The 19,435-nt window shown below is 36.8% G+C and overlaps 1 protein-coding gene across 1 annotated transcript in view; it reads right to left on the bottom strand.

The window, feature by feature from the left end:
• The window catches only part of LOC103090143 (RING finger protein 113A-like), a 67,203-nt gene extending 49,299 nt beyond the window's left edge, over positions 1-17,904 (bottom strand). The window contains 1 exon segment of the mRNA XM_082931066.1: positions 17,694-17,904. Within this exon segment, the coding sequence (XP_082787192.1) occupies positions 17,694-17,904 (211 nt within the window).
• Positions 17,905-19,435: the final 1,531 nt, after the last annotated feature.

The raw sequence follows: 19,435 nt of genomic DNA, 5'->3' as shown, positions 1-19,435 counted from the left end.
ACACTTCATTTAGTGTTTTTTTCATGCCTGCACACTAAGGTGATGAAACAAGGTCACCTCTTAGAATTACTTTCTGTCGTGAAAGTCTTTGTGGTTGTGATTATGATTGTTATTGAACATAACTATAAAAGATAAGTATGTAACATATACTTTATAATAAAACATGATCCCTATGAGGAAATGAATTCATTTAGTAGAGGAAAATAGAACTCCCCAGTGATGTAAACAGGACACAGTTGATAAATAAACTTGGAGGAGAAATTTAAAGGAGGATTTGGAGCTCTAAAAGTTCCACCTCGGTGTCTTCATTCTCTACTGAAGAGATGCATTTTTGGAAAAAATGAACTCTGTCACTAACAAGGCTGTCTTTGGCCTATCCCTGGAGAAATGTGATTCAAACAAGTTAAATTTCTTCCACTTTTAAATTAAACAAGCCAGGATCCTCAACTCTATCTCTCTTATTCCCACACTGGAGTGAAATGAAGACCAAACTATAATTGTCGATTAATAACTTCAGATTCTATTATAGAACCCTTGCAGTGAAATTCATCTGCAGAGGAACTTTTCAAGAAAAGTGCAGGGCTAGGTCACTGTGAGCAAAATATGCCCTTGCCCACAGAACTGGAAATGTCCAAACAACATGGACACTGTAGGCTTTGCATTGTGGATCGTCTGTCCCTGGATAATCAGTGTTGGGCCGCTTCACCACTTCTCACTCTCAGACCAACCCCAGGACGAGTTAGGTGGTTGGGTCTGTGAGCACCCAGCTCTACATGGCATAGGCTGGTAGGCTCAGTGGCCATGGCTCACGGGCCCAGCCGCTCCGTGGCACGTGGGATCTTCCTGGACCGGGGCACGAACCCGTGTCCCCTGCATCGGCAGGCGGACTCTCAACCACTGCACCACCAGGGAAGCCCTGCAGTGAGTATTTTTTAAAGCTACAAATTCCTCTATTTCCACATATAATTTGGAAATTTGAGAAACAAGAGAGATAAATGGAAAATCGATCTGATGAACATATATGAACACATACTTAATCTGATTAATCATAAAAATTCAAATGAGAATAATGATTTATCAGTTTTCACCATGGTTTGGCAATAAAAATAAATAAATAAACAATGGTAATAACCAGTCTGGGCAAGGATCTAGGAAGTTGCACACTCTCATACACCTCTGTAGTTGACAATTTGGAGGTATGTATCGAGAACTATAAATATGTGTATATCCTTTGAACTAGTAATTCCATACTTTGGGAATTAAAAATAAGAAAGTATTTAAGGATATGAACATAGATTTAAATAGATTCTTTATTTTCACCATTTTCATTTCTAATAGTTAAAAATAAGAAACCATATAAATATAACAAAATTGGAAATATGATTTTCTGTTTATACATAAAATGGAAGACAACGCACCATTAAAATGACATCACAAGTGAATATTACCAGCACTACCAGATAATAGAAACAGACATTTCAAGATGATGTCAGTGGTTTTCTTTCAGATGCTACTTTTTATATTAATATACCTTTGGTGTTTTGTAATGTTCTGTGATGAAAACCAGTTGCTTTTGTAACAGTAAAACAAATAATATGGATACTAAAGGCAAATATATACTAAATATCTTCCACTGTCAGCAGCAATAAAAATTATAAGGACATCTAATCTTGAAAGATTTGAAGAGACAATTTTTGAGGAAAACTACAAAAATTTAGACTTAGAGTCATATCATAATGTTGGATGGTAGTTGTAAAGGTATCAATTTTCCCAAATTCATGTCCAAATGATTATTTATAAAAAATATAGTCAGCATTGCTAAAGGCGAAAGGAGGGAGAGCTATAGCCTTGAAAACAAAAATCCCTCATGAGTTTTTTTTTCCCTCGTGAAAAAATAACTGGAAAAATAACGCCTATACCTTTTAAAACATAGAAGTATGGGGAAAGGATCCTTTACTTAACATTGATGGCACCATAAAACCACAGTAGTTCATGCAGAGTGACAGTAATTCAAGAAGAATCGTCAGACCAATTGATGGTACCGAATAGGAGCATAGAGATTTCATATGCAGATCTTTAGCGGGAGAGGATTCAGAATATTCTAATATCTTTTGAATCCACTTCCTCCTCTTTTTACTGCAGCCACAGTCTTAATTCAGGCCTTAATGATCTCTCTCCTATGCGATGACAGTTCATGCCATGTAGTAATTTGCAATTATTCTGAGATATGAATTTGAACAAAGCTTTGTGGGGCAGCTGATCATTTACAAATTGAGTCTCATTTGAAAAGTGCTTTGTTGCTGTCTTTTCATTGACTAGAAAATGTTCTAAATGTTGGCACTTTGTGGAAAAATGTCCATCTTGTGAGAAAACAAAACTTTAGTATAATTTTAGAAGGTGCATATCTTCTGGTTGTGTGAGAATGTGTACAGAAAAGATGTGAATTGTTACAACTCTGATTTCTGAGAAGGCCAACTTCCATATCAACTATTCTGTATCATTGAACTCACTTAATATTAAATCAGCAGGGAAAGGAAATTACCTATGGAACAAAAATATGAAATATTTATGTCTATCACAAACTTTATGTCAAATAAAATGTCCAATTTCCTTAAGAGTTAAAGTATGCAAAAATATATAAAAAGAAAATCTCTCACAAAAATTGGGGAATATTGAATTGGTTTTTGTCTGAAAGAGTCTTTTCAATACAAATGAAGTTTTAAGGGAAAAATGGATACAAATGAGTAAAATTTCTATAAAGCAGTAAAATCCTAATTTTATAAGGCACTATTATATGAAAGGACTTTAAAAAAGAAAAGTTCAATCTTGTTATTCAAAATTGTATTCAAAATTTTAGTTTGATCTTGTCTCTGGTGGGGACCACGCCATCGCTCCTGTTCACGCCCTGGCCTTCCAGGCTCTGATGGGTGACTTAACCCCTGTCCAGCACAGGCCACTACAGATGCTTCTGTACAGGTTCAATATTTTGTTTGCTCAGTATATGTTTTTGAGATTTATTCATGATGACAAATGTAGCTCAAGATGTATTGTATAGGTATACCCTTAAAACCATTGTACCATTAACACTTTTCTATATGTTTTCCCTCACATATATATTGACATTTTCTAGGATTAAAAATCTCCATATCATAGGATAAACAGAACTTTACCTTTAATTGATATTGCCAAACAAGTCTCCCAAAGGTTTTTAACCCATTATTCTCCCCAGAAGTGTATATATGACCTCTCTACTCTGAATCCATGATAATATTTAGCATCATCAGACATTGTTTTCTTAAATAATGCCAATCTTACGGATGTGAAAGCCTATCTCATTTTACTTTTAATTTACATTTACTGCTTAGTCATTTATATTTTACTAGTTACTCATGTAGCCACCCATGCATTATCATCTTGCATATCCACTCGTATTATTTTGTCCATGAGATGTTTGTATTTTTATGATTAATTTCATTACTAATATAGAAAGAAGTTCTTTACATATTCTGAACACTAATCTTTTGTTAGTTATGTGCAATGCAAGTATTTTGTCCCAGTCCGTGACTTATCTTTTCAACTCTTTTCTTCACTCCACCCCCACCCCAGTGACTTTTGAGACAATGACAATTTTTATTTTAATTAAATCAAATGTACTAGTGTTTTCTTTTTGGACTTATGCTTTTATTGTCTTAAGAAATCACAAACGTATGCGTACATTTTCAAAAGTTTTATGCATTTAATTTTTCTTTTATAGCTTTAGCCCACCTAGAATTGAGTTTTAGGATAAGGTATGAGTTAGGGATGAAATTTTTTTCTCTTTCATTTTTCCAACACCGTTGAACTATTCCTTTCCCAATGATTTGCAAGGTTTCCTATTTCTAAATTTCCTTTCGTATGTGAACCTGCTTTGTGTTCTTTTTTCTGCCTCATCAGTCAATTTGTCTGTCCCTTTCCCACTACTACACTGGCTTAATAGCTTTTTTCCTAAATACTTACATCTGATTAGAAAAATTCTTCCCTATCATTTGCTGCAAAATTGTTTTCTTTACTCTTAACACTGCTGTTTATATGAATATTTGAATTAGCTTTTCTAGCTTCATAAGAATTCCTGTTTGAATTTTGAGTGTAATTACATTGAATTTATAGATAAATTTGGAAAAAAACTTTATAAATTTAGCTTGAATTCTGTATACAGTAGTGTGAAACTTACTGTTTCATAAATTCATATTTACATTCTCATTCTCCATTTCTTTAGATTTTCTTTATTATGTCTCTGATGCCATTTTATAGTCTTTTGTTCATATAGCTCCTTTGAGAGATCTCATCAATCTTCCCAAGAATTTGTTTACTTTAATAATATTTTTCAAAAAACATGATTTTTGGATTTACTGGTTCTCTCTACCAAATTCTTGCCTCCTGTTCTTACCTTCATAATTTCCTTCCTTTCTATAGCATTGTGGGTCTTTATTTTTTAGTCTCTACATTTAGAAATATTTTATTTATGAAATATCTTGTTAGTTCTTTTGCCTGACTTTTGCTCCTAATGGCTTGTTTTCATGTCTATGTTAAGCAAGATTTTATACTGGAAATTCTTTGTAACTTTTCTTGACTAGGTTTCTCTATGGAAAACTCTACATCTGATGGGGGCCCAGAAATGTTACCATGATGAACCCTCTTTTATTTATTAATTCATCACCTTCAATTTCCCTAGACTGCCAATTAGTATAAATTTGAATTATAATCTTGTATGAGCAGGTACCACCTAGTCGATACGTTAAAGAAAGGTCTTACCTTCTTCCATCTCTTTGTATTCATGTACTGTAAAATGTTTAAATTAATATTTGACCCTATCAATGAGAGTATATAATTTAAAGACCCAAGTTTCTTGTAGGACCCTTAGTTCTTAAATGTACATCTTAGTTACCACGAATTGTAAAGCCTGCCAATACATCAAAGTAGTCTATGCCTTCTTATTCCTCTGATTTTCAGTTTACTCTTCTTTGTACCCTGTAGATACTTATATGTTGGGGAACTTAAGATGTGTCTTAAATTTTAATGAGCTAACCCTTTGTACCAGGGAATTTTTCTATCTAGATTCCATGTTGCCAAAAACCAGAATCCTACATTAACTCTTTAAACATGCATTTTTTTTTACATGTGCATATTTTTGCTTGCTAAGTGGACCAGCAGGCTGTATTTGTGTCAGTGTAACAGTAAGAAGTAATTGGAATGTCAGATGTAATAATGAATATAGATGATATCATTACCATTATTTTCACAGTTATTGTATTAGCTTTTTACCTCATTACCTCATTTATCTCATTGCCTCTGTATATAAACATTAGAATCATTTTTTTCAATATCCGTAAAAAAATTTGCTGGGATTTTGATCGGGATTTTACTGCATCTATAGATCAAGTTAGGAAAAACTGACATCTTGATAATATTAAGTTATCCTATGCATGAACTTGGACTATCTCTCCATTTATTTAGTTCTTGAGTTTTTTCATCAGAATTTTATAGTTTTCCTTGTGTAGACCTTACACATATGTTGTTAGATATATATCTAATCATTTTACTTTTGGAGGTGCTAATGTAACGATATTGTGTTTTTAATTTCAAATTTCAAACTTGTTCATTACTGCTATATAGGCATGCAATATAAATTTATGTATTTTATTTATTTATTTTTGGCTGCGTTGAGTCTTCGTTACTGTGTGTGGGCTTTCTCTAGTTGCGGTGAGCAGGGGCTACTCTTTGTTGTGGTGCGTGGGCTTCTCATTGTGGTGGCTTCTCCTGTTGTGGAGCATGGGCTCTAGGTGTGTGAGCTCAGTAGTTGTGGCTCACGGACTCTAGAGTGCAGGTTCAGTAGTTGTGGCGCACGGGCTTAGTTGCTCCGCGGCATGTGGGATCTTCCCGGACCAGGGCTCGAACCCATGTCCCCTGCACTGGCAGGCAGATTCTCCACCACTGCACCACCAGGGAAGCCCAGCAATTGACTATTGCATATTGGCCTTGTGTCCTTTATCATTGCTATACTTGCTTATCAGTTCCAAGAGTTAATCTTGTTGATTCTTTCAGATTTCTATATAAATGATCATATCATCTGTGAACAAATGCAGTTTTATTTCTTCTTCCCAATCTGTATACCTTAATTTCCTTTTCTTCTTATTGCATTTTTCAGTATTTCCACTATGACATTAAAAGGAAGTGATGGGATGAGATAACCTTATTTCCTAAGTGATCTTAGTAGGAAAGTGTCATTTCTCACCTTCAAGTATGATGTTAGCTGAAGGTTTTGATTTGTTTGTAGATGCTCTTTATCAGGTTGAAGACATTCCCTTCTATTTGTAGTTTATTTAGAGTTTTTTAAATCAAGAATGGGTGATGGGAGAGACCTTCAAGATGGCAAAGGAGTAAGACATGGAGATCAACTTCCTTCCCACAAATGCACCAGAAATACATCTACATGTGGAACAACTCGTACAGAACACCTACTGAATGTGGCAGAAGACCCCAGACTTCCCAAAAGGCAAGAAAGTCCCCATGTACCTGGGTAGGGCAAAAGGAAAAAGGAAAAACAGAGGCAAAAGAATAAGGATGGGACCTGCATCTCTGTGAGGGAGCTGTGAAAGAGGAAACGTTTCCACACACTAGGAAAACCCTTCTTGGGCAGAGACGGGGTTGTGGCGGGGGGAAGCTTTGGAGCCATGGAGGAGAGCGCAGCAACAGGGAGGGGTGCAGAAGGTAAAGTGAACAGATTCCCGCAGAGAAGGCCGGTGCCGACCAGCACCCACCAGCCTGAGACACTTGTCTGTTCACCCACCAGGGCGGGTGGGGGCTGGGAGCTGAGGCTCAGGATTTGGAGGTCAGAAACAAGGGAGAGGACTGGGGTTGGCTGCCTGAACACAGCCTGAAGGGGGATAGTGAACCACGGCTAGCCGGGAGGGAGTCTGGGAAAAAGTCTGGACCTGCCTAAGAGGCAAGAGACCATTGTTTCAGGGTGCGCGAGGAGAGGGGATTCAGAGCACCGCCTCAACAGGCTCCAGAGATGGGCGCGGGGTGCGGCTACCAGGGTGGACACCAGAGACGGGCATGAGACACTAAGGCTGCTGCTGCAGCCACCAAGAATCCTGGATGCAAGCACAGGTCACTATCCACACCTCCCCTCCTGGGAGCCTGTCCAGCCCACCACTGCCAGAGTCGTGTGATCCAGGGACAACTTCTCTGGGAGAACACAAAGCGTGCCTCAGGCTGGTGCAACGTCATGCTGGCCTCTGCTGCCGCAGGCTCGCCCCACATCCGCACCCCTCCCTCCCCCCGGCCTGAGTGAGCCACAGCCCCCTAATCAGCTGCTACTTTAACACCATCCTGTCTGGGTGGGGAAAAGATGCCCTCATGTGACCTACATGCAGAGGCGGGGCCAAATCCAAAGCTGAACCCCAGGAGCTATGTGAACAAAGAAGAGAAAGGGAAATTTTTCCATGCAGCCTCAAGAGCAGTGGATTAAAGCTCCACAATCACTTGATGTTCCCTGCATCTGTGGAATACCTGAATAGACAACGAATCATCCCAAAATTGAGACGGTGGACTTGGGAGCAACTGTGGACTTGGGGTTTGCTTTCTGCATCTAATTTGTTTCTGGTTTTATGTTTATCTTAGTTTAGTATTTAGAGTTTATCATCATTGGTAGATTTGTTTATTGATTGGGTTGCTCTCTTCCTTTTTATATATTTTTTTCTTTTTCTTTTTCTGTGAGTGCATGTGTATGCTTCTTTGTGTGATTTTGTCTGTATAGCTTTGCTTTTACCATTTGTCCTAGAGTTCTGTCTGTCCTTTTTTTTTTTGTATAGATTTTAGCACATGTTATCATTGGTGGGTTGGTTTTTTGGTTTGATTGCTCTTTTCTTTCTTTCTATTCTTTATTACTTTTTTTTTCTATTTTAAATAAATTTTTAATTTTTTTATTTTAATAACTTTATTTTATTTTAGTTTTCTTTATTATTTTTTTCTCTTTTTCTTTCTGAACCGTGTGGCTTAGAGGGTTTTGATGTTCCAGCTCAGTGTCAGGCCTGTGCCTCTGAGGTGGGAGAGCTGGATTCAGGACACTGGTCCACAAGAGACCTGCCAGTTTCACGTAATATCAAACGGTGAAAGCTCTCCCAGATATCTCCATCTCAATGCTAAGACCCAGCTCCACTCAATGACCAGCAAGCTACTGGGCTAGACACCCTATGCCAAACAACTAATAAGACTGGAGCACAACAACACCACTTAGCAGAGAGGCTGCCTAAAATCATAATAAGGTCACAGACACCCCAAAACACACCACCGGACGCGGTCCTGCCCACCAGAAAGACAAGATCCAGACTCATCCACCAGAAAACGGGCACCAGTCCCCTCCACCATGAAGCCTACACAACGCACTGAACCAACCTTAGCCACTGGGGGCAGACACCAAAAACAAAAGAAACTACGAACCTGCAGCCTGAGAAAAGGAGACCCCAAACACAGTAAGTTAAGCAAAATGAGAAGACAGAGAAACACACAGCAGATGAAGGAGTAAGGTAAAAACCCACCAGACCAAACAAATGAAGAGGAAATAGGGAGTATGTCTGAAAAAGAATTCAGAGTAATGATAGTAAAAATGATCCAAAATCTTGGGAATAGATTGGAGAAAATTCAAGAAAAGTTTAACAGGGACGTAGAAGAACTATAGAGCAAACAAACAATGATGAACAACACAATAAATGAAATAAAAAATTCTCTAGAAGAAATCAAGAGCCAAATGACTGAGGCAGAAGAACGGATAAGTGACCTGGAAGATAAAATAGTGGAAATAACTACCTCAGAGCAGAATAAAGAAAACAGAATGAAAAGAATCAAGGACGATCATAGAGACCTCTGGGACACTATTAAACACACCAACATTCGAATTATAGGGGTCCCAGAAGAAGAAGAGAAGAAGAAAGGGACTGAGAAAATATTTGAAGAACTTCCCTAATATGTGAAAGGAAATAGTCAAGTCCTGGAAGTGCAGAGAGTCTCATACAGTATAAATCCAAGGAGAAACACTCCAAGACATATATTAATCAAACTATCAAAAATTAAATGCAAAGAAAATATATTAAAAGCATCAAAGGAAAAGCAACAAATAACATACAAGGGAATTCCCATAAGGTTAACAGCTGGTCTTTCAGCAGAAGCTCTGCAAGCCAGAAGTGTGTGGGATGACATATTTAAAGTGATGGAAGGGAAAAACCTACAACCAAGATTACTCTACCCAGCAAGGATCTCATTCAGATTTGATGGAGAAATTAAAACCTTTACAGACAAGCAAAAGCTAAGAGAATTCATCACCACCAAACCAGTTTTACAACAAATGCTAAAGGAACTTCTCTAGGCAGGAAACACAAGAGAAGGAAAAGACCTACAAAAACAAACCCAAAACAATTAAGAAAATGGTAGTAGGAACATACGTATCATAACTACCTTAAATGTAAATGGATTAAATGCTCCGACCAAAAGACATAGACTGTCTGAATGGATACCAAAACAAGACCCATATATATGCTGTCTACAAGAGACCCACTTCAGACCTAGAGACACATACAGACTGAAAGTGAGGGGATGGAAAAAGATATTCCATGCAAATGGAAATCAAAAGAAAGCTGGAGTAGCAATTCTCTTATCAAACAAAAGAGACATTAAAATAAAGATTATTACAAGATACAAAGAAGGACTCTACATAATGATCAAGGGATCAATCCAAGAAGAAGATATAACAATTGTAAATATTCATGCGCCTGACATAGGAGCACCACAATACATAAGGCAAATGCTAACAGCGATAAAAGGGGAAACTGACAGTAACACAATGATAGTAGGGGAATTTAACACCCCACTTTCACCAATGGACAGATCATCTAAAATGAAAATAAATAAGGAAACACAAGCTTTAAATGATACATTACACAAGATGGATTAATTGATATTTCTAGGACATTCCATCCAAAAACAACAGAATACACTTTCTTCTCACATGCTCGTAGAACATTCTCCAGGATACATCATATCTTGGGTCACAGATCAAGCCTTGGTAAATTTAAGAAAATTGAAATTGTATCAGGTATGTTTTCTGACCACAATGCTATGAGACAAGATATCAATTACAGGAAAAAGTCTCTAAAAAATACAAACACAGGGAGGCTACATAATACACTACTAAATAACAAACAGATCACTGAAGAAATCAAAGAGGAAATATAAAAATACCTAGAAACAACTGACAATGAAAACATGACAAACCAAAACCTATGGGATGCAGCAAAAGCAGTTCCAAGAGGGAAGTTTATCACAATAAAATCCTACCTCAAGAAACCAGAAACATCTCAAATAGACAACCTAACCTTACACCTAAAGCAATTAGAGAAAGAAGAACAAAAATCCCCAAAGTTAGCAGGAGGAAAGAAATCATAAAAATCAGATGAGAAATAAATGAAAATGAAATGAAGGAAACAATAGCAAAGATCAATGAAACTAAAAGCTGGTTCTTTGAGAAGATAAACAAAATTGATAAACCATTAGCCAGACTCATCAAGAAAAAAAAAGAGAAGACTCAAATCAATAGAATTAGAAATGAAAAATGAAAAAGAAGTAACAACTGACACTGCAGAAATACAAAGGATCATGACAGATTACTACAAGCAACTATATGCCAATAAAATGGACAACCTGGAAGAAATGGACAGATTCTTAGAAAAGCACCACCTTCTGAGACTGAGCCAGGAAGAAATAGAAAATATAAACAGACAAATCCCAAGCACTGAAATTGAGACTGTGATTAAAAATCTTCCAACAAACAAAAGCCTAGGACTAGATGGCTTCACAGGCGAATTCTATCAAACATTTAGAGAAGAGCTAACACCTATCCTTCTCAAACTCTTCCATAATATAGCAGAGGGAGGAAACTCATTATCGAGGCCACCATCACCCTGATACAAAAACCAGACAAAAATGTCAAAAAAAGAAAACTAAAGGCCAATATCACTGATGAACATAGATGCAAAAATCCTTAACAAAATACTAGCAAACAGAATCCAACAGCACATTAAAAGGATAATACACCACGATCAAGTAGGGTTTATCCCAGGAATGCAAGGATTGTTCAACATACATAAATCAATCAATGTGATAAACCATATTAACAAACTGAATGAGAAAAACCATATGATCATCTCAATAGCTGCAGGAAAAGCTTTCGACAAAATTCAACACCTGTTTATGATAAAGCCCTCCAGAAAGTAGGCAGAGAGGTAACTTACCTCAACATAATAAAGGCTGTATATGACAAACACACAGCCAACATCATTCTCAATGGTGAAAAACTGAAACCATTTCCTCTAAGATCTGGAACAAGACAAGGTTGTCCACTCTCACCACTATTACTCAAAATAGTTCTGGAAGTTTTAGCCACAGCATTCAGAGAAGAAAAAGAAATAAAAGGAATCCAAATCAGAAAAGAAGAAGTAAAGCTGTCACTGTCTGCAGATGACATGATACTATACATAGAGTATCCTAAAGATGTCACCAGAAAACTACTAGAGCTAATCAGTGAATTTGGTAAAGTAGCAGGATACAAAATTAATGCACAGAAATCTCTTGCATTCCTATACAATAATGATGAAAAATCTGAAAGAGAAATTAAGGAAACACCCCCATTTACCACTGCAACAAAAAGAATAAAATACCTAGCAATAAAGTTACCTAGGGAGACAAAAGACCTGTATGCAGAAAACTATAAGATGTTGATGGAAGAAATGAGGGATGGTACAAACAGATGGAGAGATATACCATGTTCTTGGATTGGAAGAATAAACATTGTGAAAATGAGTATACTACCAAAGCAATCTTCAGATTCAATGCAATGCCTGTCAAACTACCAATGTCATTTTTCACAGAACTAGAACAAAAAATTTCACAATTTGTATGGAAACAAAAGACCCCGAATATCCAAAGCAATAATGAGAAAGAAAAACGGAGCTGGAGGAATCAGGCTCCCTGACTTCAGACTATACTACAAAGCTACATTAATCAGGACAGTATGGTACTGGCACAAAAACAGTAATATAGATCTATGGAACGGGATAGAAATCCCAGAGATAAACCCATGCACATATGATCACCTTATCTTTGATAAAGGAGGCAAGAATATACAATGGAGAAAAGACAGCCTCTTCAATAACACCATACACTAAAATAAACTCAAAATGGATTAAAGACCTAAATGGAGGGACAGAAGCTATAAAACTCTTAGAGGAAAACATAGGCAGAACACTCTATGACATAAATCACAGCATGATCCTTTTTGATCCTCCACCTAGAGAAATGGAAGTAAAAAACGAAAGTAAACAAATGGGACCTAATGAATCCTAAAAGCTTTTGCACAGCAAAGGAAAGCATAAAGAAGACAAAAAGAGAACCCTTAGAATGGGAGAAAACATTTGCAAATGAAGCAACTGACAAAGGATTAATCTCCAAAACTTACAAGCAGTTCATGCAGCTCAATATCAAAAAAACAAACAACACAATCCAAAAATGGGAGAAGACCTAAACAGACATTTCTCCAAAGAAGATATACAGATAGCCAACAAACACATGAAAGGATGCTCAACTCACTAATCATTAGAGAAATGCAAATCAAAACTACACTGAGGTATAACCTCACACCAGTCAGAATGGCCATCATCAAAAAATCTACAAACAATAAATGCTGGGTGCAGTGAAAAGGGAAACCTCTTGCACTGTTGGTGGGAATGTAAATTGATACAGCCACTATGGAGAACAGTATGGAGGTTCCTTAACCAACTACAAATAGAACTATCATATGACCCAGCATCCCACTATTCAGCATATACCCTGAGGAAACCATAATTCAAAAGGGTCATGTACCACAATGTTCATTGCAGCTCTATTTACAATTGTCAGGACATGGGAGCAACCTAAGTGTCCATCAACAGATGAATGGGTAAAGAAGATGTGGCACATATATACAATGCAATATTACTCAGCCCTAAAATGAAATGAAACTGAGTTATTTGTAGTGAGGTGGATGGACCTAGTGTCTGTCCTACGGAGTGAAATAAATAAGAAAGATAAAAACAAATACCATATGCTAACACATATATATATGGAATCTAAAAAAAAGAAGAAAAAATGGTTCTGAAAAACCTAGGGGCAGGACAGGAATAAAGATGCAGAAGTAGAGAATGGACTTGAGGACAAGTGGAGGGAGTATGGTAAGCTGGAACGATGTGAGAGAGTGGCATGGACATATGTACACTACCAAATGTAAAATATCTAATGGGAAGCAGCCACATAGCACAGGGAGATCTGCTCAGTGCTTTGTGACCACCTAGAGGGGTGGGATAGGGAAGGTGGGAGGGAATCGCACGAGGGAGGAGATATGGGGCTATATGTATATGTATAGCTGATTCACCCTGTTATAAAGCAGAAACTAACACACCATTGTAAAGTAATTATACTCCAATAAAGATGTTAAAAAAAAAATGGGTTTTGGTTTTTTTCAATGCTTTTTCTATATCTGTTGATATAATCATGATTCTTTTTATTTTTAGCCTGTTGGTTAATGGAATACATTAATAATTTTCTGGTGTTGAACAGCTTTGTATAGCTGGGATAACACCCACTTAGTTGTATAATTCTTTTAATACATTGTTCAATTCTATTTGCTAATATTGTTTTGAGGATGTTTGTATCTATATTCATGAGAGATGTTGATCTATAGTTTTCTTTCAGTATCTTTCGTTTTGGTGTTAGGGTAATGCTGGCATTATAGGATGAGTTAGGGAGTATTCCCTCTACTTCTATCCTCTGAAAGAGATGATAGAAAACTTGTAAAATTTCTTCCTTAAATATTTGGTAGAATTCATCTGTGAACTCACATGGGCTTGATGCTTCATACATTGGGAGTTAATAAATTATTGATTCAATTTCTTTAATAAGCATAGGCCTACTCAAATTGTCTATTTCTTGTGGGTGAGTTTTGGCAAATTGTGTCTTTCAAAGAATTGGTCCATTTCATCTAAGTCATCAAGTTTGTTAGCCTAGACTTGTTCATAGAATTCCCTTATCATCCTTTTAATTTCCACAGAATCTCTAGTGATGTCCCCTCTTCCATTTCTGATATTAGTAATTAGGTAGACTGGTTGCAGGTTTATCAATTTTATTGATTTTTTTTTAAAGAAACAGCTTTTGTTTTCATTGATTTTCTTTATTGATTTTCTGTTTTCAATTTTATTGATTTCTGCTCTAATACTTATAATTTATTGTCTTCTGCTTATTTGGATTAATTTGCTCTTCTTTTTCTAGTTCCCTAAGGAGGAAACTTAGATTACTGATTTTAGATCATTCTTCTTTTTTACTATATGCATTCAACATTATACATATCTCTCTTAGCACTATTTGGTGGGATCCAGAAAATTTTGATAAGTTGTGTTTTCATTTTTATTTAGTTCAAAATATTATAAACATTTCTCTTGAAATTTCTTCTTTGACCCATGTGTTCTTTAGAAGTGTGTTGTTTAATCTCCATGTATTTTGGGATTTTCCAGTTATTTTTTTGTTATTGATTTCTAGTTTTATTCTAGAAATCAATGTGTTCTGAGCTCAGACATTGTATTATTTCTATTGTTTTAAACTTGTCAAGGTGTGTTTTTGATCTATCTTGAGGAATATTCAATGTAGATTGAGAAGAATGTGTTCTCTGCTGTTGGATGAATTAGTCTATTATATCCAGTTGATAGAGGTGTTGTTGAGTCCAACTCTGTCCTTATTGATTTTTTACCTGCTCTGTCTGTCTATTTGTAAGAGAGAAGTGTTGCAGTCTCCAACTATGTTAGTGTATTAATTTATTTCTACTTGCAGTTCTATTATTTTTTGCCTCATGTAGTTTGACACTCTCTTGTTAGGAGCATGCACCTTAAGGATTGTTATGTCTTCTTGGAAATTGACCCCTTTATCAGTATGTAATGCCCTTCTTTTTCTCCAATAATTTTTATAGCTTTGAATTCTCTGTCCAAAATTAATATAGCTATGCTGCTTTCTTTTCATTGGTGTTAGCATGGAATATTTTTCTCCATCTCTGAATTTTTAATCTTTATATTTAAAGTGGGTTTCTAGTAGACCACATATAGTTGGATTGCATTTTTTAATCCACTCTGACAGTCTCTCTCTTTTAATTGGTGCATTTAGACCACTGACTTTCAAAGTTATCATTGATATCTTTGGATTAATATTTAACATCTTTGTTATTATTTATTGCCCTTTATCTTTGTTCCTATTTTTGTCTTTCTTTTTTTTTGCCTTAAAAGTTTTTAATTGAGCTTTTAATGTGACTCCATTTTCTCTCCTTTTTTAGCATGTCGATTTTACCTCTTTAAAAAAGAGTTTTCTGAGGTTGTCCTAGTGTTTGCAATATATATTTACAACTAATTCATGTTACTTTCAAATAACGCTATTCCACTTCATAGTGTGTGTGAGTACCTTATATTAACCAAATAATCCTAATTTTTTCATCTCATCCTCTATGTCATTGCAGTTATTTCACTTATATTTCATTTACATGTATTTATTTTTATTTTACTTATATTTATTTATATAGTTATCCTTATATAGTTACCTATTTATTTATTTATATGTACTTATATATATAAATACATAACATATTTACATAAGCATATGTAATCAAATACATAATCATTATTATTATCTTGAGCAATCTGCTCCTGTTAGATCAATTAAGAAAATAAAAAGTTTTAATTTTATCTGCACTTATTCTTTCTTCAGTGCACTTTCTTCTTTTATTTATTTTTTATATTTAGATCCTAGATGCTCAAGCATATTATTTTCCTTTTCCCTTTAACATTGATTTTCTGTAGTCTGAAAATAATATGCCTAGGTTTAATGTCTGGCATTTCTCTTGCTTGGTGTTCTCTGAGATTCCTGAATCTGTGGTTTGGTATCTAACATTTGGAGAAAATATCAGTCCTTAGTGTTTCAAACATTTCTTTTGTTCATTTTTCATTTTCTTCTCCTTCTGGTATTCGTATTATACATACGTTACAACTTTTACAGTCCCGTACTCCTTGGATATGCCTTCCACTTTTCTTTTTAATCAGTCTTTGTTCTCTTTGCTCTTTAGGTTTGGAGGTTTCTATTGATATATCCTCAGGCTCAGAGATTGTTTCTTTAGCTATGTCTAATCTACTAATAAGCCCTTGGAAGGCATTCTTCATTTCTGTGACAGTGTTTTTTTATCTCTAGCGTTTCTTTTTCCTAAGAAAGATACCCACATCTCTGATGACGATTCCTGTCTATTCTTGCATGCTGACGGACCTCCCTGATGATACCTGCTCCACCTCCCATGTCTTCCAGGCTGTGCAGAGGGTGTTTCACACCCACATGTTGGGGCAACACCATAATCCCCAAGAGGCCTCCCAGACCATGCATTGCACTTGAATTACTACTTGCTTTTTCTTATCCTCTGACTCTAAGAACATACTCTCCAGTAGGCACTTTCCCCTTCTCTGGTCCACACCAGGGCAGAGGTTAGTCCAGATTCAGTAGTGCACTGGTATATGTTTAATAATTGCTCTTCAGGAAAAGAAAATGTCTCAATTTGTCGCATTTGCAAGGTTTGTGGTGTAGAGACTCCCATCATGGCCTATTTCAAGTGACCACAACACAGTTAGGAAGAGAGAAACACATTCAGAAGTGTTCAGCCCTGAGCCGCAAACCCCAGCACCTCAGAAATCTGCCCTGGTACACACACTGCAATTAACTTTGCTTGACCTTTACGTATCAAGTCAGATGGCACACAAAGCTACTCTCTGAAGAAAATACCTGTACTGGATTTTTTTTTTCTGAGATTATAAAATGTATAGCTTATTTATGCTGAAGGAGAAGATGATGGAATTTAGTTGTACCTGAGCAGAGATTTTATAGTCCAGGCACTATGTAAACCAAAAGTTTCTTTAAGCCTTCATCCATTTTTCTTGTTAAGCTGATGGTACAGTTGTGCTGATGTTCATAGCACAAACATGGATTTGTAAATGCTGAAAAGACCTTAAACTTTGGGTTCCCTATTCCCTATTGCTCTGATGTGAGGAGGGAGAAACAGTCCTGATGAGAGGCAAGAAGTAAGTACATGATATTCACTAGACATTCCTCTTTGAAAAGGCCTACAGAGAATATTAAGAATAGTTTCATAATTGGTTCCAGTATGTCCTTGGTGCTATAAATACCTCACTCGTTATTCAGATGTTATCAGATTGAGTTTATGATAACAATGAAGGCATGTCTCAGACAGGCAATAACGCAAGTGCATAAGCACCAAAACACTGGAGGAAGCATTGTTGGGGAACAGGTTAGTTTTACAGTTTCAAAGTTTCATCCAGAGACTACTTAATGCTCCAAAAGGAAGGATGCGCCTTTGCAATGGAGAAATCACATAGATCCCACCTTAAACAAATACACATCACTAATAGTGAGACCACTGATTCCGCTGCCCCTAGCTGCTCCATCATCTCCATACACACACGGCTATAACCAAGTTCAGTGAGTCTCTGAATTCCCTTCTGACAGATCCTATGGCTCTTTAAATGCAGCCTTACTGTGTTTGGACTTCTGATCGGATGTGAAGTGTAACATTGCAGTTACTAGTTCTCCTGCTACCTGTTGTCTTTGGAGGAGAGCAATCCTGGGTATGTATTGTCTGCATAGTTTTGAAAGCTGCTGTACACAGATGCAGTACTCTAGATGTCGAACCTGAGCTTGTTTACAGGAAGAACTTCTCATCGTGAATGCTTGACCCTCGCTGGGCATCTTTCTGAGTGTTTCACAAATCCTTTGTTAAACCGTCTCACACAAGCTGGTAAAACTGGTCTCGGATGTGTGCTACGTGACGTAGTCAAGTCACAGTATATAATTTATATATAATTTATGAGTTTCAAATGCATTTTATTCATTTATTTAAAAATTCGTTATTTTACATAACGGGATTTCTCGAGTTTTAGAGGAGAAATAACGGTTTTGTAATCCACCTTTTAAAATATCCTTGAATTTTTAGTCATCATGATATAATTTTCTAGTGAAAAATGTTTTAAACAGATAAAGAAGTTTTCATTATTTCAGGAAATCAAACTCAAACATCAATACGTAAAATCATTTAGCAAAATGGCACAAAAATGATTGATTTCCCACTCTTGGTTGTATGTCTTCTAGGAGCAGAGTCAAGGATTGAGTGCCTCTTCTTTGGGGGGATGAGGTTTAGGTGCACAGCTGAGGGCAACATTATTAAGCCACCTGCCACCAGCTTGATCCAACAGGGAAGTTCTGATTGTTGTAAAACACATACTTCAGAATTATCCGCACCAAGAGTGAGAGAGCTGGGGTGTTTACAACCACAGCCAGTCACACATTGATTAGGAGTGTGTCCATGAAAGAGATTTTAGTCCCAGGCATTTCCTGTGACTGTTCTTCCAGGCCAGAGTGGGTTCTTATAGTCTGAGGACAGCCTTCAAAGATGCAGGTACTAGCCACCAGAAATCAGCCTGGCTCTCAAGAGGTGGGGGGTGGGGGACATCAACAGCATCTGCTACCAGCCCATTTATTTTCAAATGAGGAAAACGTTGAAAAGACTAAGGAAGAAATAAATTATACACACACACACAGATAAATTTCAGGCAAAACATAAACTCTCTAGCTTCTGTGGAGTTCAGAAAAGCCATAGTAGTGAAGTGATGAGTAATATTTTAAAGGTCCACCTCCCCTCGATGAGCTCAGTACTGTCTTTGTCATGTTGATTGAGGTGCCATCATCTAGAGTTTGATTTGGCTTCCCAAATCATTCTGAAAAATTCCTCTAAAGTTGTGAAGGGGTACTTACCACATTTCAGACTATTTGGAGGACTAAGAGATAATACCTACCTACACCATATGCTGTGAATGTGTCTGAGTAAACTCCATTCTTCCTGATACCTAAGAGAAGGCATCCGTACTGAAGGAACACAGAGGTTATTGAAGTTAAGAGGGAGAGGAGGAGTTGTAAGGATCTAGCTGATGCCCAGCCCCTGGAACATTTTCAAATACTCACTTCCAGGGTTATCTGTTCCTCAATGAAAGCTCGTTCCCCGAAACCTGTCCCTCTGGCCTCAGGGAAAAGTCCTACTCTTAATGAGGGCCAATTTCAGAGATTTGGATGTAAAAGTGAGCATAACTCTGCAACCAGTGGACTTGCTGTCTCCCCTGGCCTTCCCTCTAGTCACTGGCCTCCTGCCTCTTCCCTGTGCTCTCATACTCCACATCTGTCTTTTCCCCTGGGCCTGAGCCCCTGCCTTGAAAGGCTCCATTCCTCT

The sequence above is a fragment of the Lipotes vexillifer genome, unplaced genomic scaffold (assembly GCF_000442215.2).
Source record: "Lipotes vexillifer unplaced genomic scaffold, Lipotes_vexillifer_v1.1 scaffold390, whole genome shotgun sequence".
In the NCBI taxonomy this organism is placed as follows: Eukaryota; Metazoa; Chordata; class Mammalia; order Artiodactyla; family Lipotidae; genus Lipotes; species Lipotes vexillifer.
This window is presented reverse-complemented; position numbering and strand designations above follow the sequence as displayed.